General features: G+C 40.4%; 2 protein-coding genes across 3 annotated transcripts; both read right to left on the bottom strand.

Moving 5' to 3' along the window:
- Positions 1-3880: 3880 nt before the first annotated feature.
- gad1b (glutamate decarboxylase 1b) lies at positions 3881-19056 on the bottom strand. 2 transcript variants are annotated; one of them, XM_079651305.1, is made up of 17 exons: positions 18892-19055; positions 17987-18098; positions 16059-16115; positions 14412-14549; positions 13489-13731; positions 12191-12281; positions 8356-8468; positions 8122-8237; positions 6992-7071; positions 6801-6855; positions 6584-6700; positions 5882-5946; positions 5698-5776; positions 5355-5504; positions 5163-5270; positions 4899-4988; positions 3881-4279 (listed from the first exon to the last, which is right to left on the bottom strand). In XM_079651305.1, exons 2-17 carry the CDS (start codon positions 18060-18062, stop codon positions 4106-4108), a joined length of 1752 nt encoding a protein of 583 aa, XP_079507431.1. In that variant the 5' UTR covers positions 18063-18098; positions 18892-19055; the 3' UTR covers positions 3881-4105. The 2 variants fall into 2 exon arrangements, with proteins under 2 accessions (XP_079507431.1, XP_079507432.1); XM_079651306.1 differs by lacking the exon at positions 16059-16115 and having other exon boundaries at positions 18892-19056.
- A 248-nt stretch (positions 19057-19304) lies between these two features.
- erich2 (glutamate-rich 2) lies at positions 19305-23101 on the bottom strand. Its single transcript, XM_079651307.1, has 5 exons — positions 22461-23101; positions 21740-21929; positions 21215-21272; positions 21045-21116; positions 19305-20953 (listed from the first exon to the last, which is right to left on the bottom strand). Exons 1-5 carry the CDS (start codon positions 22466-22468, stop codon positions 20793-20795), a joined length of 489 nt encoding a protein of 162 aa, XP_079507433.1. The 5' UTR covers positions 22469-23101; the 3' UTR covers positions 19305-20792.
- Between the last annotated feature and the right edge of the window lie 325 nt (positions 23102-23426).

The following is a 23426-nucleotide window of genomic DNA, read 5'->3' as shown; positions in this document are numbered from 1 at the left end:
CCGTTACGTGGCAGGAAATAACGCCTATTCGTCAGTTACGATTCAATTGCAGTTGAATTCAATTTGTTGATCGACAAAACACATAGAAGATGTAAAATGTTATGTTCTATGGAATATGTGTTGTATGTGCTTTATTTTTTTACGTTTAAACCTTTCTCTCAAATCTCTTGGTTCACTTGTCGAAATTATTGAATCAACATTTATAAATTACTAACTGTGTAGAAATGTCTATGACCTGCTGAATATCTGTTTGCTCACAATTCTTTCAAGACAAAAAATAAAATAATTTCAGTTAAAATGTCCAAATGTTCTCAAAGGTTTATTTGTAATTCCAAAGAGTGTTGAGTCGAAACACAAAGCGTAGAAAAAGCTACTGCTTACAAAACACAGAACTTTTTTATTTAATATTTATCTCAGGTTTAAATATGTTTATAATATAGTAATCATCCTATCAAACCACTGTAAAGCGTCTTTGAGCACCTGGAAAAGAGCTTTGAAATAAAATATATTATTATTATCTTGGCATCATTTTTGGGATCACCATTCACTACTTAAACCACTATAATTTATAAATGTAGGCCTATACTACAATTACAATTATAAACAAATATTATGCCACATGAAATGAAAGACAAAGCTGCAAACTCACTTGATTTTATTCAACAACAGTCTCTAACTTTATTATTCAATGCAAAGCTTTGTGAAAGTTTGCCTATTCTTTTAAGATATCTTCCCTCATTGACCATTTACAAGTCTAATTTAAATATACAATAGCCTTATAAAGTGCATTGTATCAATTATCCTGCTCTGATGTCTCAGTTGACCTACTGTCTCTAAGAAAGGTTAATTAAACAGTAAATGCACTTGAAAAAAATGGCCTAATCAAATGTTTTAATGCCAACCATAAAACTTGTGCCTTTCCTTTTACTTTGAAACTCATTCAGTTCAAGATGGAAAGAACTAGGACTCCATTTACAGTAGGTGCATGCATCAACATTTTCTTACATTTCAGACGATGTTCATGCAGCTCATGCCTAGTGCTGCATACATTCATTTAAACAAATTACTCCTGCAGCTACCTTTTCTTGGTCTAAAATGTAAGCTTTCATTTCCCAGTCTTTATGGAGCAAGGATTTAAGTTTTAGAAAAATTCCAGCTGTACTTTGCCAGAAAGCTTGTGTCACAATTTCAACATGCTGTTATCATGTTACCTACGGCTACGACAGTGTTAACCAAGTATTTTTATACCGTTTTAGATAAGGGTCACCCCTTATGTCCAAACATACATTTTAAATCAGGTCCCCCCTTATCTGGATAGACTCTTTAGATAAGGGGGTCTTCCTTTATGTCCGGAACTAACTTTTTAGATAAGATTCCCCCCTGGTGTCCAAAAATAACTTTTTAGATAAGATTCCACCCTGATGTCCGAAAATAACTTTTTTAGAATTTGTAAGGGACGCTATAGAGCCATTTGTACCGATTAAGAGACCCCAAAAATAACCCCTTTTTCCACCAATCCTGCCAGTGCGCAACACATCTCCAGGATTTAAGCATGCAAAGGCCATCAGGCATGCAGCATCGAGCAATTTCAATAGGTTCTTCGCTCCAACTCTGTCGGTAGCCTAATAAAAGAAAATCAAATATATATATATATATATCTGTTACAATGATTATTGTGGTTTTATTCTAAGCTATAAAACCCCTTGGAGCACATTGAGAGCACCATTGTGCTCTCAGCACGATGGTTGAGAAAGAGTGGCCACCAGAGGGCGATGGCAGCACATCACATCCTCATTGAACCTCACAGCACCACCACCCTTTTCTTCAAATCATTTACCCTACATGTTAAGGTAACCAATGTCTTTGATTCTCCTTAAATCATGGCTTAGTGAAGCTGCATCACATATTTCTGGTAGATGAATAAAGGCAAGACGAGATGGGAGGAAATTCAAAAAGTAAAGGAGGAAAAACGAGGAACGAGATGGAGAGGGAAGAATAAAGGAGAGAAGGAACTGATAAGAGACTACACGCTGGAGAACAGCCAATCCGACACTCAGCGGGGGGCCAACAAAAGCCTCCTCGAGGATGATTAGGCAGAGGCAATAATGTGTGTGTGTGTGTGTGTGTGTGTGTGTGCGTGCGTGCGTGCGTGCGTGCGTGCGAGCGTGCGTGCGTGTGTGTGTGTGTGGGGGGGGTGGGTGGGGGGGGGGTGTATGTGTCTGTGTGTGTGTTTGGCTACTGGCTGTTCAGAGGGAAATATTAGTATACACAACAAAGGAATGTGTGTAAAAAGAGCTCAGCGTGTGGAGCCCTACAGAATAAAATGGTTGTGTGTGAGTAAGACATTTGTGTGTGTGTGTGTGTGTGTGTGTGTGTGTGTGTGTGTGTGTGTGTGTGTGTGTGTGTGTGTGTGTGTGTGTGTGTGTGTGTGAGAGTGTTTCAATAAGTCCGACTCATGTTTCCCTTTAATAGACTTTATTAAAGATATTTTTGAAGATGGTAGGATTCTGTTAAAGTGCCCCCTGCTCGTTCCCTTACAGCTGGCTTCATCAAAAAACCAGATTGGTCACAAACAGGAGTCATTGGCCACATACAGCACCAACACATTACTGTAAATATGATTTATGCAAGTGTGCCATTCACATAATATGGTCCCTAGATACCATAAATACTTTGTTGACATAAACTCTATATAATACTGCCATAATACACATCCATTTACAATTGAAGAAAGAAAGGTGAACATTGTGCAAAGACATAAACAGGAACTTCTTATACCAGATATTCCATCGAGTTCCCATTACACGGAGAATATGTTTTACAATGAATATATACTATATTACAGTAAATGCATTAGGATTAAGACAACAATACTTTCTTCCCAGTCTCCAGAGGAGAGTACATTCTCACACCCTTGTGCTATTCTCTAAAATAAAAGACCGACAGGGAAATATATATATTCATATATATAGACTTCATTCTTAATCTCATCAGAAGGCCAGTCATCTCAAGACATTCAAAAATACTCACAATCACAGAAAAACACACACTATAGAAATTGCATCGCAGTGGAGGGTCAATAATACTTTAGGTAACGTTTTACAAACACCTATAATCTATATAAGAAGGACGATGGATTGCTCTGTTCCCGATTCACTTTCTTTGGCGGACAATATCACTATAAATAAACTTTACTCAAGTTCCCGTGTTTACATTTACAAATGTATAACTGCGTAATACACATAAAGATACATTTACAATAAAATACCTGAATCTGAAAAACAGTGGGAATGCAATAAAGATGAGTTCTTATATAATCAAATATTTTTAACAGTGTTATATGAACACATATCACGTGATTGCATGAAACAAGAGACAACGAGCCAGCGTTTTACGAGTTAAAGTGGTCACAGACTTTTAAGGGTAGCTTTTTAAATCTGAAATTAATATATTAATATTGCAGCTTGGTACTTATGGTGTGCACATTATGTTATAATAAGCTTATTTTTAACACAGCTTCAAATACATGACAGGGTGTCAAACGCACACCTGCGCAGACACACACACACACACACACACACACACACACACACACACACACACACACACACACACACACACACACACACACACACACACAAACACACACACACACACACACACACACAAACACACACACACACACACACACACACACACACACACACACACACACACACTCCTTATCATATCTTTAGGTTGGAGATGACATATATGTACAGCTGAAAGCGCCCATGAATCTAGCAAATGTATGATAGAGCAGAATAAATGTATGATAGGTTATTATATTTTCATCTGTGCTTTTCTCCCTTTCATTGTTAAAACACACTCAGACACACAAGACGACAACAAACAAGAAACACAATACTTTATCCGCGGCACACACACATACATTAGATGTTAGCATGTACCCGGAGCCTTCACAATATACTTATATATTTTGTCAAGAGGAGGAACTATGCTCTAGAGAGCCGGTCAGAGTGCTTCAGACAGAGACAGCCTGGATAGAAAGAACCTAAAACATGTGCTCTCATTATTCTGTCCGCAGCACGGTGAGCGTCTCGCTCTACAGGTCCACTCCCATCCGCTCGATCTCTTCGATGAGGAAGTCGATGTCGGACTGTGTGACCGCCAGATTGGACACCACCATGCGGAAGAAGTTGACTTTGTTGCCCTGAGGCTGGTAGCCCACCATGGTGGTCCCTGACTCCATCATCATGGCCTTGATCTTCGGTGCCACCTGGTGGAGTAAAGAAAAGGCCGTTCTGAGTCAGTTCTAAGAGGCCCTATGATGCATCTTGGCCATTCCCCTTCCTGTAGTTTGTTATATAGGTTTTTGTGCAATGGTCTGCAAAGGCTTGAATCCCAAAGTTCCTTCCGGAGGGAGATTTAATCAGGTATTTGGCTTTGATGGTATTAACCATAACTTTGATATTTAAAAAGGGAACTATTGAAATCATGTTAATAATACCCATATGATAATATCATCTAAATAATCAAGCTCCTCTTAAACCATTTCTGTTCCCTTTCTTTCTATGTTTTGAGTGTAACTAATTTGCCAAAAAAGCCCAACAAGGAAAACTGCAAGAATATTGTTATCATGAATTCTTGTATGAATAACTGTGTAGTGAAAATGTGATAGTGCTAGAACCTTTTGTTCATCGAACATAATTCAATGGTTGAATAAATAAAAATGAAGGGTAAATCTGTGTCTGATACAACAAAATCAATGCTTTAAAATAATGTTTTTATTTAACAGGGATAATACATGATACATGTATTGCAGCTTAAAGCCATTGTCCCTCTGTAGTCCAGTGTTATACAGGGTGATGAAAGAAACTATAAGTTCAAGGTCTTACCTTATGGAGTTTCTCTCTCCGCTCCTCTCCCTCAGGCATGCCTCTCAGGCTCGGAGGGATGTACCAGAAGCAGACATTGGTGTGCTGGGGCTACAAACAGAAATATACACAGTTAACACACTCGTAAAGATGAAGGAAGAGTACATGACATTACGTCAATTACAGTTTGTAAAAATGTATATTGACGTTAGATCATGCCAGTTTATCTCATTAAACATTATTGTGATAAATATCATGAAATAACTGAAAACTGAAGACACTCACCTCTCCATCAAACACCATCTGATAACCCTCCCTGTTCTTGATCTTGTTGTACAGGTACTGAGAGAGATCCAAACACTTGTCGATGTGCTGCTCAAACCCGATGGTGCCCTGCAGGTCAGAACAAGTACGTTAGGTGCTTATAACAACAACAACAAAATCGCAGAAAATGAAATCGATTACTGTTTTATTGACCTTGGCCTTCCACATGAGCCAGAACTTAAAGATGTCGACGTGTCGGCCACACTGGATGGCTTTGTCCCCCGTGTCGTAGGTGACGTCGTACTGTTTGTCGGGTTGGAACAGGTAGCCGGCGCACATGGAGTTACATCCTGCCAGGATCCCCTACACACACAAACACACAAACACACACACACACACAAACACACACACACACACACACACACACACACACACACACACACACACACACACACAAACACACACACACACACACACACATATTTAACACTGTTAACCTCTTTATTCACAGTTCCAAACCTCCATGATGTTTCAATAGCGTGTGTGTTTTCTGTACCTTCTCTCTGACCAGGATGGCAGAGCACTGCAGAGGCACGCCCATCATCTTGTGAGGGTTCCATGTGACAGAGTTGGCCCTGCAGAGTTTCATAAAAGCCTTAATAAACTGAGCTAGACTCACTGAAAATGATCCTTTGCATTACAGTAAAGGCAGAAGAAACCGTCTGTTCCCATGTACTTACCGCTCCACTCCACTGAGCTTATGGCGATGCTTCCTGGACATCAGAAGTCCACCACCCCACGCTCCCTAAAGGAGAGAGTTATTTTATAGAGGGCATGCAGGCGAGGACAAAAGTTCAAATCACAAACTTCTGTATGTATATCTGTATTTATGTCAGTCTTGGGATGCCATTGGGCCGAAAAATATATTTTCCCATTGACTTACATTCAAAGAGCTGTCTGTTAATCAGCGTATCATTTTGTGGGAGGAAATCAACTACCCAGTAGGAACACCTGAACAGCCCTTTCGGTCCTAAAAGTTCCAAAATATGCTAAAAGCTGTAACGATAGTTTTTCGCCACCAGCCCTGATCGTCGTTGCTTCGGTAAACACAGCACTATACAAATAACATTTAGAAATGTCGATTTATTTTCACTATTTGAGTAACATACCATTGTTCTGGTGTCGACAAGAAGCCACCATTAGTTGTATTGGGTTGAATGACCTGTTTTATTATTTGGTGGCATGAACGATCATGCTAGCTAACAGCTGTGTCCGTCACTTCAGGTGAGGGCAGAGCCGCTGTGTGTGATTTGAGACAACTCTACAAGGTTGAAATCCACCCATTGTATAAGTGTATGACATGTAGCCTAGGAGAGTCTCCCCATTGAGACACGGCAACAGTATTACTACTTTTATCCAAATACTATGGCACTACTACTCACGTCAACGTGGAGCCACAGGTTGTACTTCTCACAGATGTCAGCGATCTCGTTGATGGGGTCAAACGCGCCGTACACTGTGGAACCAGCGGTGGCATTCACAAACAGTGGCACGTAACCCTGCAGAATGAATACGAATAGAGGGGAAAAGTGTTTGTTCAAAATTGAAAACAAAAAAATGAACTAAGTAAAAGGAATAAAAAGAAACAATGACACTAACCTTCTGTTTAGCCTCAAGGATCTTGGCCTCCAGGTCTGCAGGAATTACTCTCCCCCTGTAAAAAGGGTTGAACATTATATTATCATCACATGAAACTTGTTGTGTGAGAATCATGGAGTCGTCTCCTCTCTTTTCCCGTACAAATTTGACACATTTACTGTAATAATTGTGGATTGAAATGGACTCCCCACCTCTCGTCTGTGCTGAGCAGGATCACATTCTCAGAGCCAAAACCCAGAGCAGCTCCAGCCTTCTTTATGGAGTAATGGCTCTGTAGGGACAAACAATAGAACTCATCCTCCATCGTAATGATAGAGAGGAACAGTGTGCACTTTCTTTTCTACAGACGCAGGATACTTGATTTATCCGGGAGAATTTAGTTTTGTGACAGTTGCTCCATTTTAGAATAAAAATAAAATACGAATACAAACATTTGAAAAATATATTAATGTAAACATGAGAAGTGAAGTAACAATGTAAATTAATAGGATCAAATAAATGAATGTATATAAACATAAAAAGTTATAGCTAATAAAATCAAATACATTTCTACAAAATAGAAAAACAATGTTTAAAGAACTTAAAGTAACATCGGAAATAAAATAACTACTAAATAATACTTTTATAAAAACATAAAATAGAATCTGTAATTAAATATGATGTAAAAAATAAATTAAAAAATGTAAGTAAGTTTAAGTAAAAATATGCACATTCACTAGAATATACATCATTGATATTACAATATAAACAGTGGTAAAATAGTATTAGTAAGGTAAATAATGCTGAATTGCACAGTTTGAAAGGGTTTGGCTGCTGACCGTGAAGGTTTGTATTGTATGGCATTGTATTCATAATGCTTGGCCACTATTTGGTAGTAACCTGCCCAGGGACTACAGATAACAATGTGTTCATTAACTAACTCACATTTGCATTGAGATGGAAACTGAAATGTTGATTACTGTAATGTGCACTGTCAATACTAAATACTAACTAGCCTGCTTTCTAAGAGCTGTGAAACTATTTATAGAAAAGGGTGCATGTGATAAAAGCAGAATGAATCTATAAAACTAGCTATAGCTTTGATTCAAATAAGCCTACTGATTATTATCGGACTTATTCAATGGCCCAATCTACAGCCGATGAAGCATGGCGCCTGCTTTATTAGGATGGAGTGTGTGTGTGTGTGTGCGTGTGTGTGTGTGTGTGTGTGTGTGTGTGTGTGTGTGTGTGTGTGCGTGTGTGTGTGTGTGTGTGTGTGTTGTGTGTGTGTGTGTGTGTGTGTGTGTGTGTGTGTGTGTGTGTGTGTGTGAGAGTTACATACGTGTTCAGATGTGAAGAGCACGAGGCGAGGAGCAGCAGACATGCCCTTGGTCTTGACCTCGGGGTAGTACTTGTAACGTGCGATCATCACACTGTACATGTTGGAGATAGCGCCCCCTGTTGAGCAGTGACACATCATTAGCTCCACAGCAGCTCCCACACATGGGGCACTAAAGGCTCATTAGACTCTTTCAACACTAAATAGTCACACTGAATTGGTTTATTAATGACCAACCTGGAGAAAATATCCCATCCCCCTCTCCACTGGGCCATCCAACCATCTCTATCATCTTCTTCAGAGTCAGCTGCTCCATCAACACAAACACCGGGGCGATCTCATAGGTGAACCTGTCAATCAAATCACGACATGTGTGAATACAACACGTCGCTCAATGTTACTATAACGGTGGAGGCTTTAGCATCTGCTTAGCCAGAAGGAGGGTTCTTCACACTTGCAGAGAGGAAAGCCTTAATAAACAAACACACACACACACACACACACACACACACACACACACACACACACACACACACACACACACACACACACACACACACACACACACACACACACACACACACACACACACACACACACACACACACACACACACACACACACACACACACACACACACACACACACACACACACACACACACACACACACACACACCCCTTACATAAGCTTTACTATAATTCCGTCCACAGAGCACAAACTGGAGCTGGTGCTGACGGCGCTAATTAAAAAGTGTCTGATAGGAGTCGGGCAGCAAACATTCGTATTCAAAGGCTTTCAACAAAATCTCTCAGTAGTTTAATTAAAGCCCACAAAGCTCTGATGGCTATCTGTCAATCCAGCCAATGTCAGCTGGGGCGACTCTGAATGGGACTCGTGGCTGAGTCAATGTGTGTGTGTGTGTGTGTGTGTGTGTGTGTGTGTGTGTGTGTGTGTGTTGTGTGTGTGTGTGTGTGTGTGTGTGTGTGTGTGTGTGTGTGTGTGTGTGTGTGTGTGTGTGTGTGTGTGTGTGTGTGTGTGTGTGTGCGTGTGTGTGTCAGGGAGAGTGTTTCAAAGAGATAACAGCCTCTGATTAAGGCTGAAGAATTAATTGAACTTGTTAAAACATTCCAATATGAACTAGTGCAATATCCAAATCACAGTAAGTGCAATATTTCGTACAGAGAATAAATTGAAAATATCATTCGGAATAAAGAAAATGATGGTCCTGGTGCAGAACGGTATACAAAAGACTTCATTAAAAAAAACACTGTGATCATTTTATTACATTTTCCCATGATAATAATGGTACGGAAATGATCCCCCCCCCATCTTATAACGCAAATGATATCGCAATTGCAATATGAGTAATACTAATCTCATTTAGTTATTGGAACCCAATCGTGCAGCCCTACCTCTGATGATCCCTCGGAATTCAGAACATTGAGGAAGACACCATCATTGAACATTTTATTCTAGCATTAAAAGAAAGACAAATACTCAAATGTAATGTTTCCAACTCAGAAAGAGTTGTTACAGACATAATTCAGCTTTAATATTATGTGTCTATGACGTCTCTGTCCTCTAACAACACACACACACACACACACACACACACACACACACACACACACACACACACACACACACACACACACACACACACACACACACACACACACACACACATACACACACACACACACACACACACACACACTCACACACACACACACACACACACACACACACCAGTGGGGGCTGTAGGGAAACAATGCACTGAAGGAAACTGTGACAGAGGACAACAAAGGGAGAGGAGGGGATGGTATGGAAGAAGAGATAGAAAAGCGTACAGAAATAAAACAGGACAGCAATGCAAAAAGTAGAAGCAGAAAATAGGAGAACAAAAACAGTAAGGGTGAGGATAGATGAAAATGAAATTAAATGTTGTAAATATTCCAAGGGATAGAGTTGGAAATGAGCCTATGGTCAATACACCAGATCACGCTGTGACATCAGGGCTGAAAAGACAGAATGATTCATTTTGCAGCCACTCTCTGCCCTAATTGCGAAACATATGGCGTTCTCTCATGTTTTGGAATAATGGCGTACATAAAGACAACAAAAATACCCTGAATGCTTCACTTTCATTTCTCCTTATAATGTATCCACAGCATGAGGAGGACAAAACGGGCGCACCTTTTTAAAATTCTCCTTCCCTCTGTAAGTCATTTCACGCTGTAATGACAATAATGGTGATCATTATCACAATCAGAGCCAATCATTGGTCTTTTCAGGGTGAAAATTACCCCTCAGTCACATGCCCGTCTCCAGGGACGGCCCCTAAATGCCCTTATTATCATCATCAAGGGCACTCGACGTGTACGAGTCTGTGTGTGTCTCTATGTGACTAACCCCCTGACCCCCTACCATACTCTCCTCTCAGCCTCTCAAAGGAGTCGGTCTGTACCCACGGGGACAAAAGAGCCGGAGTGAGCCCTCCGCAGGGAGCGGCAGCAGCCAGTTTCCTCCGTGTGACGGGCTTTTCTGTGCAGCCGGAGGACATTGTGTGTCAGTGTGGGGCCCAGCTGGCCTATCTGCTAAGACCAGCTCACAATGAGCCCGCAGTCAATGGACTGGAAAGCCTTGCTGATGTATCTGGGACAACCAGAGCTGGTGTGTGTGTGTGTGTGTGTGTGTGTGTGTGTGTGTGTGTGTGTGTGTGTGTGTGTGTGTGTGTGTGTGTGTGTGTGTGTGTGTGTGTGTGTGTGTGTGTGTGTGTGTGTGTGTGTGTGTGTGTGTGTGTGTGTGTGTGTGTGTGTGTGTGTGTGTGTGTCTGTGTGTGTGTGTGTCACTATGAAAGTGTAGGCCAGTGTGTGAATCCAATGGCCCTGTCTCTTGGGCCAGTCTTCCAAGTAGGAGATGGGATGGGAAAGTTATTTTTCCTAAGACGGTGTGATTTCCTAAGCTAATGTTTTGAGAAATGGGATCAATTAAGTGTCTCAAGTGTATTAAGCATTTGGTTTATTATCCTTGCATGTATCTATTCCTCAGCAGCCAGGCCACAGCAGTGAAAGGATACTGAATGCTAATTTTTCAGTGTGCAGATCGTCATTTTGTGCCATGTTTATGGCTCTATGTCTTGTCACTAAGGTCAAATTTCTTCTGATTTGTTTTTCTAATATTATCATTTAAATTGACTGGTTCTACTTGGAAAATCTGCTTTTTAATTACTGTTCAATTCTGTCTGTTGTCATGCTTTCTGCCTATAGCTCAATAGTTGCTATTTGTTGTTGTTTTGTGAGATTTTTCTCTCACATAAAAAAGATAAAATTGTTTTGAAATGTATTAGACCCAGCTTCCAGCTGGCCTACAAACAATATGCAACAGACTTTATAAAAAAGTCCTTGTTTGGTACAGAACCTGTAAAGAAACTGATAATTTCCTCGAGAATCGCAAAATATAATACATATTTAAGGAGTCTATGTCTATTTGATCCAGTGTGAATTGAAATGCAAAGCTATGCTTCTCTCGTATGCGTAACTATGTTCAACATTCTGACATCGTACGGCTTGAATTATGTCCCTCGTTCTTTTCCAATGGTCATAACACAGAGTTATAGCTCATTTACAGCATGCGTGTGTGAATGAGAGCTTGCGTGTATGAGTGTGTGCCTGTGTTAATCGTGTGATGTTGATGTGGCTCATGCCCTCTATCAGCTGGGGCCACCATGTAACTGTGACCTGAGATCAATATGCAATCTAAACACCCCTGGGGCTCGTCTGCCTTGGATATACAGTACAGTGGCAGTCTCTCCCACCCCCCCCCCCCCCCACCCCCCCCCTTTATATAACTGCCCTCAGAGGCTGTTGTTGTGACCAATTGTGGCGTGAGTTGAGGGAACCTAAAAAAAGCATCACAATCGCACCATGACTTTATGTGGTAACGACTGGGGGCTATTTCCAGTGGCCTACAAACTGGAAATCTTTAGTTGTCCTGTTATGACTTTTAGAGGTGTTTCCCCCATAGATAATATGTGTGTCATGCAAGCAAATAGAGCAGCACTACTTACATGTTGGTGTTAGCGGTGGAGGTGAGCCACTCTCCGGCCAGACCGATGATATCGAGACCACTGGAAAGCTGGTTGAAGAATCGAGGGTGACCTAAATATAGAACAAAATCTAAATGTCTTTCCTATCAACAGGCCTTCATGATGCTTTATATTAAGAAAGACAGCAACTGATTTATCTGCTTTGTCTGAGTAAAGCGTTAAGAGAGTTAGGCTGCATTTTTGTATTTGACATTTTTATCTTTATTTATAATGTTGCTTTTTATCTGCAATTTCCTTTGCTGTTGTTGCTACACTGTAAATGTCCCTACTGTGTGAACATTAAAGGATTTTTGATACTGATGAAACAGTATCCTTCAGGCTAAAACCTATTTTGGAAATATATAAATAACAATGAAGAAGCATACAAAAAACTGTTTTTCATTTGAATGTTCATCCATGAAACCAAAATGATCTGACAAAGCACTGTTCAGTATTTATAATTACATTGGTAACAAGGCTATATGACAACCATTTAGACTCTAACATGCTTGCACACACAGTCTCCGTCAATCGGCCCAGAGCTGAAATGCAGTCATGGATATAAGCACCTTGTGGAGGTGTATGGCTTACATAATAACAGAAGTGAGTCACATACTCTGAATAAAAATACAAAATGTGAAATGTAAATCAGTGCTGCTTAATAGCAAGAGGAGAGAAAGGTCTGCTTTATATTTCAGCACCGGGGACAGCTCCTCCTGTTCATGAAACGAGCACAAAAAACAAGCAGCGTGTCTCCGATTGAAAAGTGGTGTTGAGTTGTAGACACAGTAGACCCTGCCCGTGATATATTAAACCCGGGGGACAGTTTGAGCGCTGTCGTTTTTAACAGCTTGAAACAGCCCGTGTTAGGATCCCCTCAGGCGACACTTGCTTTAATAAGTCAAGGGGGAGAAAAAAGGAGGATGTCAACCGAACGACCAGGGGGACAATAAATAAGGCAGTCATTGTAAAGGGCTGTACATTATCTGCCAAACAGCTTGGGTTGAATTCACCAGTTTACATGAAAGTGATGAAATGGACACACAAGGTACTGTTCATCATAAAATTCATGTGAAATTCTAATAATATAGCCTATTATGCTTTGTGTAATGACGTATATGACTTTATCTTGGTCTGCAGATAAAAATACTATTCTTTAAATTGACAGAAGGTTAATTGCTTTTGCTTCCACTCATGTCCTTTTGCTATTTAAACTAACATATGGCACCTCATGAATGACTAATTCTCTTTCAACCTTGAAGGTGCCTCGGCTAGCCTACCTGTCCGGACGCCATATTTGAGCGTGTCTCTGCAGTCCACCAGGATCTGCTCCAGGGATTCGGGCTGGTCGGACAGCTCCAGGTTGAAGCCCTCCATGCCCTCCAGGAGCTGGTGAGGGTGGTGGAAGTCCAGCACCTTGGTGGAGCGGTCGAAAGTCTTCTTGATGTAGTTGGTGAGGATGTCCACCAACTCCAACAAAAATTGTATTGTGGCCTCCTCTCCATTTTTGGCTGGCAGTAAGTCTGAGAGGAGAGGAGAAAGACAGTCATTTAGCATGGGAGATCATTTTAGCTTAATGTTGGGTTTATTTTTCAAGACCCCCCTATTCTCAAGATAAATGTTGACCTGAGCATGTTAATGGCTGCCATATCATTGAATAACTTTAACAAAGATTAGGACTCATATACATTTTTTTAAAGTCAAAATTTGAACTGCATTTGTCTATTATACATATATACTGTATATACCATTTATAATAGGTTTTAGGCATTACTTTAGCCTAGCCTCATTAGGCTACCATAGCCTACTCTACATGTTCCAACATTTTGGCTAGAGTTCTTTAAAAGTGCTTAATTGTTAGCAAAGCAGCTAGGCTACAACATGCTGTAAAACACCTTACAAAAAAACATAAGGATATATTATTTTATTTTTTAATGGTGTTTCTGTAACTGTTTCACATTTTACTGAGTTGACATGCTTGGTTTTAATATGCCTCTAAATGTAGTCGTCGTCCTCTACTAGAGAGTTTCATATAATGCTAGTGCTACCAATAACGCAGCAAAAAGATAAAAGCCACCAAAAGCATGCTGGGAGGTCTTGAACAGAGTAACGTTGACAGCGTCGCGAATAGCAGCATTTGAAGCTTATGAGGCTATAGCAATAGCTTATTTTTTGTGAATATTTAGCCGAAAAAAGTTGTCACCTCTGGCGAACAGGTTGGAGAAGTCGGTCTCGGTGAGGCGGAAGCGAGCGTCCCGGTCACTGTTGTCGCAGGAGAGCAGGTTCTTCTGCCCCGCGAGCCTCCCCTTCTCATCCAGGCTGTTGTTCTTCTGCAGGAACCCTAGGGTGTTACATGGCGGAGAGCAGGAGTTATCACCAAACACCTCCATTCCAAACACGAGGGAAAAGATAATAATAATTTCCAAAAAAATATCAAAGAAATAATAATAATTGTTAAAAAAAATTCAAGTGGCCTATAGTATAAACAACTACGTGGTCAGCTCCTGAAAAAAATATGTGTTGTCTTGATCAAGTCTTCCATAACAAATGCTTTTCTGGTGAAGGCCCAACATATATGGCCAACACACACACAGGAAAGAGGGACCACCTCGTATGGTGTCCGCCCCACCCATGTGACATCACAAACACCTCAGTCCATAGACTGATGTGGAAGAGGGGGGGGGGGGGGGGGGGGGGGGGGCAGGTCCGGAGAGCCCGTGGCGATGACCCTTATACAGCTAATCAATGCACACCAAAGAGGGGTTAATGACGGATGCATGCATAGCCTACCCCTAAAGCAGTCTGCCCCTGCAGGACCTATATGTTCTGAACTCATTATTGATATGTTTTATTATATATGTAGTGTGGGCCTAATTGTGCAGAAAAACTTGGAAGTCAGACACATGAGCTTATAAAATATTGTCTCATATTTTTATATGGAAAAATGTTAAATCCATATATACTCGAAATCAATATGTGAGACCATCTTACTGCCACCATAAATATATATTTCTATTTAATGTTCACTCCAGTCCATTCAAATGTAATTTAGGCCAATCAAAATCTATTGGTAATTTTCTCATTTGCAGAAATGGCAATATCAAACGTATTCGATTCTCTGATCTTAATTGATTTCCTGCCATAAGAAACAGAACATAATATCTTGAATTGACCACATCTATACTTGACATTAATTCCTCATCGCATTGCTGCAACAAAAAACACCAGAATACATTTTCATTTTTGAGTCACTGAAAGAACCAATTCCTCCAAATGCTGGAATAATAAACACGCCTTCCTTGCAGCATCTCTTTTAAAAAGGCCATCAGTTAAATTGGCAGAAAGACATTTTTGTATTCTTTGTTGCAAAGAACTGCCTGCCTGCGAAATGAAAATAGTTCTGTTTTTTTATAGGTATGGGTTGCTCAGGGCTTAATAACCTGGGCCTGTCTCGAAGAATTTTCTCTTGGTGGCGAAATGGAAAAGACATGGGGGGGCGTTCAGAAGCGGTCAGGGGGTTTGCACCGGGGCTCTTATCATCAGACCTACAGGCTAATGTCCACTGACCTTTGGAAGATGGAAACGCACTGTGACAGTCGTGTATGTGGCTACTCTAACAGCCTTTATTGTGGCCTGTTCCAGGCCTCTAAGAGAATTTTTTTATTTATTTTAAAAGCCACCCTATTTTGACCCTTTTAAATGAACAGAGGCAAAAATGCACATCACTGCAATACTGCAAAATTGATAATCGCACATTCATAGGCCAAAAAGACTCCAAAATTGCATTTTTCTCAGAAGAAATTATATGAAAAGAGTTGACGTGGAACATTTTGTGTGCCAAATAACTTACCACAAATCTTCATCCCCAGTTTCCGTGTGCATCCGTGCATCCACGCATATTCGTTGGCTAAAACAGAATGTCAACGTTTGAGTTTGTGCACTGCAGGCCGCTGAGAAAGCGTGGATGGTGCGGATGGTGCGGATGATGGATATAAAGCTGGTGGAGCACAGTGAGCACAGTGGAAGCGTGATGCGCACGGCTCCTGGCCGGGTGTGTGACTCTGAACACTTGTGTTGGTTTTTTCAAGCGTTAAAGAGTATTTTTTCTCATTGTTTGGCTGAGAAGGTATCCACTTTTGTATTTACCACAACCCATGCTAATTATAAAGGGATGAGTCTTATAACATTTCCGATTTAAGTTCAATCAATAGGCACCGGACGCACGGCACATCCGCGCCGGCTCACACACCCAGCCAAGGGGCGGACTAGAATTAACGCCCGTGAAATGAGCTCACGGAGGAGGGCAGGAATTAATTGAGTGAAACACAGTATGTGACGGGAGCGAGCTGGTAATGTCTGTGGCCGGAGAGTCTATAACTGGCTTGATGCAGAAACTTATAATACAGTGCGCGTCATGCAAACACACCCACAACCGATGGGTGGTTGGACATGCGTGAGCAGACATGGAGCAGAAGCCAAGGGGAATAAAATGAACAGCGCGCGGCGGGGAATACACCTGATGGAAAACTTTCACAACAAAAACAAGTATTTAAATTCACTGAAGCAACTTCACTGTGAGAGAAAGTACAGTTCGAGCTGCTGAGGCCAAGGCACCAACAGATAAGCAGACATGCGCGCGCACAGACACGCGCGCAGACACTACTAGCCGGAAGGCGTGAGATGGAGCGTGGAAAAGAGATAATGGCAACATCCAGCAGCAGTATACGACAGACAATACAAACATCTTTTTTTAAAGGAACAAATTCACACTTGCAATACATTTTAGATCTTTTTTGTAATGTGTTTATTGGTAAAATGTTTAAAAACGACATCTTATTCGATAAATAGAGAAAATATGGATTTGAATGCTCCCCAGGAAATGCACCTTGCTTATTCCCTTTTACATTTGGCCAAAGACAAAAAAACTGTAATTATCTCCCAGCGTTGCAATGCAGATGGCTGCTCAAGTGCACTATGGGGTCGATTTGTTTGCATGCGACAACGGCTTAAAATGACTAATTAACCCATGGGTTAATGTAAGTCTAATGTATCTGAATAGGTCCAGCCACTTAAAAAAAAGGGGAAAAAAGAATAGCATTTCTCCAAGAGCAATTCATATATGCAGCCTTAAGGGCCTAAAACATCTTGTGAAACGAGATAAGATTTACCATGATAACATAAATCCAAAATAAAAATCGTTTGCTTTTTCGAAGAATCCTACAAAATAAACTGGGAATAAATACATAATAAAAAAAACAGGAAACGAAGGCGTTAATTCAAGAAAGGGGAGGATTGTTAGGAATATATTCGTTTGCAAAATGCATTTATTTATTTTTTAATGTTTGGACTAAATGCTCTTGGATCATTATAAATAGCCTACCAAAGCTTTAATAGAGCATTATTTCCATCGCCAGGCAGGGCTCGGCGCGCACCGCTGCTCCGCCAGACAGAGACAGGCAGCTGATGGCTCTGTTTTTAACCGGAATGATTAACGACGGAGCCCACACAGCAAATGGCCAGGGCGAGACTCGCTTTTATCAGACAGAGAAGGAGGGGAGGAAGGGGCAGGGAGGCAGAAAGAAAGAGAGAGAGAGGAGTGTGTGTGGGGAGAGGGGGGTTCGCTTTAAGCCTTCGTCTTGGCACTACATCGCACTGTATGAGTGTCTTTGAGCAAGGCACCGAGTCCCCTGTCGTTTCGGAGAGGGACAGCCTTAACGATAGTGTGCTCCCGGGGATCGATACGAGATCATGGTGTTATTAGCAGAGAAAGGACCTTACTTGTGGACGGTGGTATTAAATTGGCGGAGTTGGGGTCCTGCTCCCCGCCGGTGGCTCTCGGTTCAGACGATGCCATCAGTCCTCTGTTATCTCCAGCTGGGAAATAATTCAACTGCAAACAAAACGGTTCAAGGTTAGGAGCAGTTCACACCTAACATATACATTATTTATCTGAATAACTACAGTGTATTTTATTTGTAGACCAGGATTAAACCAGATAAATGCGATTAATCCCCAAATGACAACTGGTTCGGGTCGCGCAATTTGGAGAGAAATTGCGCACTACGCGCAGCAATACGCACGTCTGGATAAATCGTTTCGGTGATATAACACAATGCTTTAGTGGGTTTATTCATTTTGGGTTTTTTCATGCTATGGATTGCATTCGAATGGACATTAAATACTCATTCCGTTTCATACATTAATAACATTTTAAAGATAACATCCAAAAGTTATCAGAAGATAGGTTGTAATAGCTCGTAGAAGCAAAGTCATATTTCTCCATTAGATATCAGTGGGGTATCAGACCGTTATGATGCATACCTTGCCATATGACATATTGAGGACAATTTGACGAATGGATGCCATGATAGATTGACGAAGTTCACAGACTGATTTATCAAGCAAATATTGATAGGATGCAACTATTAATAACCCACGTCATTTAGGCTACCTATTGACTGAGCGATCGACATTTCAATTAAGTTGCGCTTTGAACAAGCGCATCCCATGCCATCATCACTCAACTAACTAATTCCTTCTGCCACTAATCTGGCACGGCGAATAATAACATATTTTTCTTTTGTTGGTATATTTCTAACCCCTAAAACTACGATAAAAAAAACACCTGTGTGAATTATTTTTCAGTCCTATCAAATTTCAAATGAAAGGAGGAGACATCTTACCGGCTCACAGGTTGTCGATTCCAGTTCAACTAAAGGTGTTTCAATCGCCTCCAAAAGGAACGACAAGCAACAGTCCAGTGATGGCGGAATACCAACAGAAAGCGCGCTAATAAATTCCCATCCAGCGGCGCGCAAGTGACCCTTTCTCCCTCAAGAATATATCTTTTTTTGTTTATTCGTTATTTATATCTCAGGCTGTCGGCTGCCCATTGGTCTCTTCACGCAAGAATGAGTCACAGCCTTGCCTCCCTCTGACGACTAATGAAGCTTCCCTGAGTGCCTGTGACAGCCACAATCCACTTGAAGAAGCCTAAAAAGCAAAAAGGAAAAGCACAAGTGACGTATGTGTGGGTGTGTGTGTGTCTCCAGGTGTGGGTGGTTGTCACATGATGGTAAAAAGACATTTGCAATTGACCTTGAGATGACAAACACACTTGGGTTTAAGATACAATACAATGGAAATCAGATTTAATAGGCTTCTTATAAAAAAGCACCCAGAGAGAGCCATGAGCCATCCATCCACTGTAATACTTACTTCATGAGATGACAGCCCTGCATGCGTCATTATTTTTGACCTGCACCTTACACTTTTTATAACCTTGACATGGACAATAACACTGAGACATCAAAGTGAATCCTGCCTGTGTCCTGGCACTGAATGGGCAGCCATTATGTTCATTCACTCACTGCAAATTACACAGGCTTTATCAGATGGCGCTCACACTTTCTCTTTTCACGAGTCATGCGTGGAGACCGCTCATAAAGATACGCCCTGACATGTGATAATAACTCAGAACATACCGGCTGATAGCACGCTATAGGATGCTGATGAGTGCGGAGAATTATAAAAAATATGCTTTATTGTCAGCATCCTCATCCAAATAAATGCCTTCACTGCAGGCACGTGCAAAGATATTTTGATGGGCTGATTTTAGGTGTCACACAAGAGCAAAAACTACAAATCAATAAAGAAAAGTGTATGAGATAATACAAATCTGCACTCTTATCATGGTCAAGCAGACGTCCAAAGTAGTCCAAAATGTACAGTTAACTCAAATCTGTATAAATGTTATTGATAATTACTAAATGACCAGTAAATATGTAATCTCTGAGACAGAACACCTATTCCTATACCTTGTGTCTGTCCACACTAAGCATTTTTCTCCCTGCATGTGATGTATGATATATAAACCAATATCGCACAATGTGATTGCAAGCTGTGCTGCATTGTTTGGGAGCAAATGTGAAGGTGTTTATTCACAGGGCACTGCACTCGTTATTTGATGTTAATCATTCCCACAAATTATAAATACTCACCTGGAGCCTTCAAAGACAAAAATACCCAATTTCTGCTACAGTGTGACATGAGGTATATGCATATGGCTTCACTTCTTTTTTTGGGTCACCCTATATGTGTTGCACACTTATCAATAAGTTAGAAAAGTTTGGGTTGTGTGATGATTACATTTGCTTTAACTTTAGCTATCATGGGCTACTCATGCAACCACACCATCTAAATAAAACCATTATTTGTTTAGCAGCGAACCAAAGAGGGTCAGTGTACTGGAGCCTGGACTTGTGCACGCCCCTTCTTTTCAAGGACTGTTAATACCTACAGTTAAAATGTAGAATTGTTAAAATAAATTAACTATACTTTTATATGAGAATATAGAGAATTCTGGGTTTTCCTGAAGAGACATTTGTAATGTAATGTTCAGCTTTTGCAAGATTATGGGTTGTCCAGTTTAAATATTTTATTTGCAGTTAAAATGTGAAAATACAAACCTAATAGTCACAACTTTTACAAAATGCACAAAGAAAAGGTTGCTTGGATTTAAATATATACAATTGTCCAGAAGCAACAAGACAGTGACTCACATTCAGTTGTATTGGTACAATGACTAAGGATGAATGTGAGAAGGAGGACAAGATTTGTGTCTGTTTACTTGCTTTTCTTCAGGCTCATCATCATCTGATGATGAGCCTGAGCTTGGAGATGTTTCCTCAGGTTCATTATCCCCGTCAGCATCTTCCTTCTCAGTGCCCTGCCCTGTCTCTTGCTCTGATAGAAAAAGGCATGACAAAAGCTCATGGTGTGATTTTGAATATGCTTTGTAGGTTTTTGTACAAAAATATTTAAAAAAAAACCTTACCCTGTGACAGCTTCTTCTGGATCAGCGGGAGAAACTCAGAGGCCTCAGGATTGTCTGGTTCATAGATTAGAACTGAGACATGGAATGAAAGAAGAGGCAGCGTTGGCTAACATCACCGGTGGCTGATTTATTGACTGAAAGACTTCAGTGGATGGATGAAGGATACTTACTCATCCGACACAGTTTGCTGGCCAGCTGCAAGTCTCTGTCCATCACAGCTCTGAGGAACTGAAATCAACCTTTTAGCTTGAGTCTCAATCTCACTTAATTATAACAAAGTTGACGCAAAACATAATTTGCTAAAACAAATGATAAAATGATTTTTGATCAGAATCAGAATGCTTGTGTTTATATAAACAGGAGAAGTTGTATTGAGAGTGTCCAATGAAATAAAAAATAATAAAATAAAATATAATTAAAATATCTTTATAAACATTCAAACATGTTGCATAGAATGTCCAAAATACAATAATGTTTAATACAAGAAGTTTAAGTAACATGTATTCCAATATATACAGTTGTGTGATAGTATTCAAATAAATATTAAAAATATGGATGCCGAATTGCACAGTTTAAGAGGGTTTTGTTGCGGATGGTCCTAGTGTCAGTCTACTGAGGCATCTGAAATGAAACAGCCCATCCTCTCATCGGTGCATGAAGTGTGTGGAGTCATTGATGGACATCAGTCACTTTACCTTCATCATCAGTTCCAATGGTGCCTTAATGTCTTCATCCTTTACCTCCTCTTCCTCGCACTGTGCTTCCACCATATTTGGCTCATGTGTGGGAAGAGGAACTGTACCTAAGTCTGCATGGCACTTCTTCAAGTCTTTCATTTGCAGATCTTTTTCAGGCACTGCATTGGCCTGTGTGTGTTTTTGAACCCTGAAATCATAATCGTTTGTTTATCAATACCCACCTCTTGTCACATTGAATGTTAAAAAAACGTTATATATTTTTGACGTTCTCCACACAGTACAAGACAAAAAAAATTAAGAAACTTTTTTTGAATGGAAGTAAATGGGGCCTTGTTTCACAATAGCTAACCTTTATCATAACTATTTACATCTTGAGCAGGATAATCCAAGTTTCATTTATCCAGCTGTATTCTGACTACTTCCCAACATGCATTTTCCCCAAAACGTTGCTATTTATTTAACAAAAGCTGAAGCATTCCGTTACTGTAATAAATGACTACGTTATTATAGCATGTTCATTTACAAGCGTAGCCAGTTAAGTGCTAGCCATCTTAAGGTAGCATGTAGCTAACATCATTATATTAAGCGTCTTTGAGTCGTGAAAAGCGCTATATAAATAAAATGCATTATTATTATTATTATTATATGTAACCATTATTTATTAACTGTACTGTTAATTAACGTTCACATATGTAATATCTGTAAGCCAGTTGCTCACCTGCTCATTGAGGAAGATACCTCGACTGCAACTCAATATACTTATTCTTTAAATTGTGAAACGTTCATCTGAAGTTAATTAAGGGTTCCTCATGTTATGGCTAACCTAGCTAGCTAAGTTATTTCAAGGAGGAAAGACGCAACAGCGTAGCAAACAGTCGTTACCATAGTAATAGAGCCAGAGTCAGTGCTGCCTTCATGGGTGCCGGAAATCTGTCAATTCTAAAGAAATATGCAGACTACAAATAAATATTGTCGTGCCATGACTTTTGGAGACTGAAGAAGCAGTTTAGTTGTTTTAAAAAAATCTATTTTAAATAGATAATTATGCGCTTCTTTTTATTGTATTGGTTGTTGCACTTTAAATAAACCCATTATTATTAGGTGTTTTAGAAATATGTATAAAATGTTACTGTAGTCTTCATTACATATCTGTTTGGGCTAAAACATCACTATGCTACTACTTATTATTCTGCTGTATATATTTATAGGCCTACACCAGAAGTGCAAAGCTGTTTGATTTGTGGAATTTGTTGACTAAAAACCTCACCAAAAATACATTTGAATGCAAATTAAGTCAAATGTACACTATCTAAGCCTCAGAAAAGATCTATCTTGAAGGCTTTTCCCCCTTGCAAATCTTACACAGCCTAGCTGTCTCTGACCACCCTCCATGTGAGCCATTTGTCATCCAATAAGTAGCTGTAACTGCTACATTAGCTGCCCATGCATCGAAAAAAGCTGCCCTCAGTCTTGAATCTGTGTGTGTGTGTGTGTGTGTGTGTGTGTGTGTGTGTGTGTGTGTGTGTGTGTGTGTGTGTGCGAGTGCGTGTGCGTGTGTGTGTGTGTGTGTGTGTGTGTGTGTGTGCGAGTGCGAGTGTGTGTGTGTGTGTGTGTGTGTGTGTGTGTGTGTGTGTGTGTGTGTGTGTGTGTGTATGTGTGCGAGTGTGAGTGCGTGTGTGTGTGT

This window comes from Notothenia rossii (assembly GCF_949606895.1).
Source record: "Notothenia rossii genome assembly, chromosome: 9".
Classification (NCBI taxonomy): Eukaryota; Metazoa; Chordata; class Actinopteri; order Perciformes; family Nototheniidae; genus Notothenia; species Notothenia rossii.
The sequence above is the reverse complement of the archived record's forward strand: the minus strand, read 5'-3'. Positions and strand labels throughout refer to the sequence as shown.

Excerpts from the sequence above, each read along its gene's own strand:
- gad1b (XM_079651305.1), bottom strand. The coding sequence starts at position 18,062 with ATGGCATCGTCTGAACCGAGAGCCACCGGCGGGGAGCAGGACCCCAAC. Across the intron at positions 5,947-6,583 it reads ACCTGTGGCTCCACGTTGAC|GGAGCGTGGGGTGGTGGACT; the intron begins GTGAGTAGTAGT and ends TCTCTCCTTTAG. Across the intron at positions 5,777-5,881 it reads AAGCTCAGTGGAGTGGAGCG|GGCCAACTCTGTCACATGGA; the intron begins GTAAGTACATGG and ends GAAACTCTGCAG.
- erich2 (XM_079651307.1), bottom strand. Across the intron at positions 21,273-21,739 it reads CATTGGAACTGATGATGAAG|TTCCTCAGAGCTGTGATGGA; the intron begins GTAAAGTGACTG and ends GGTTGATTTCAG. Across the intron at positions 21,117-21,214 it reads CAGCAAACTGTGTCGGATGA|TTCTAATCTATGAACCAGAC; the intron begins GTAAGTATCCTT and ends TCCATGTCTCAG.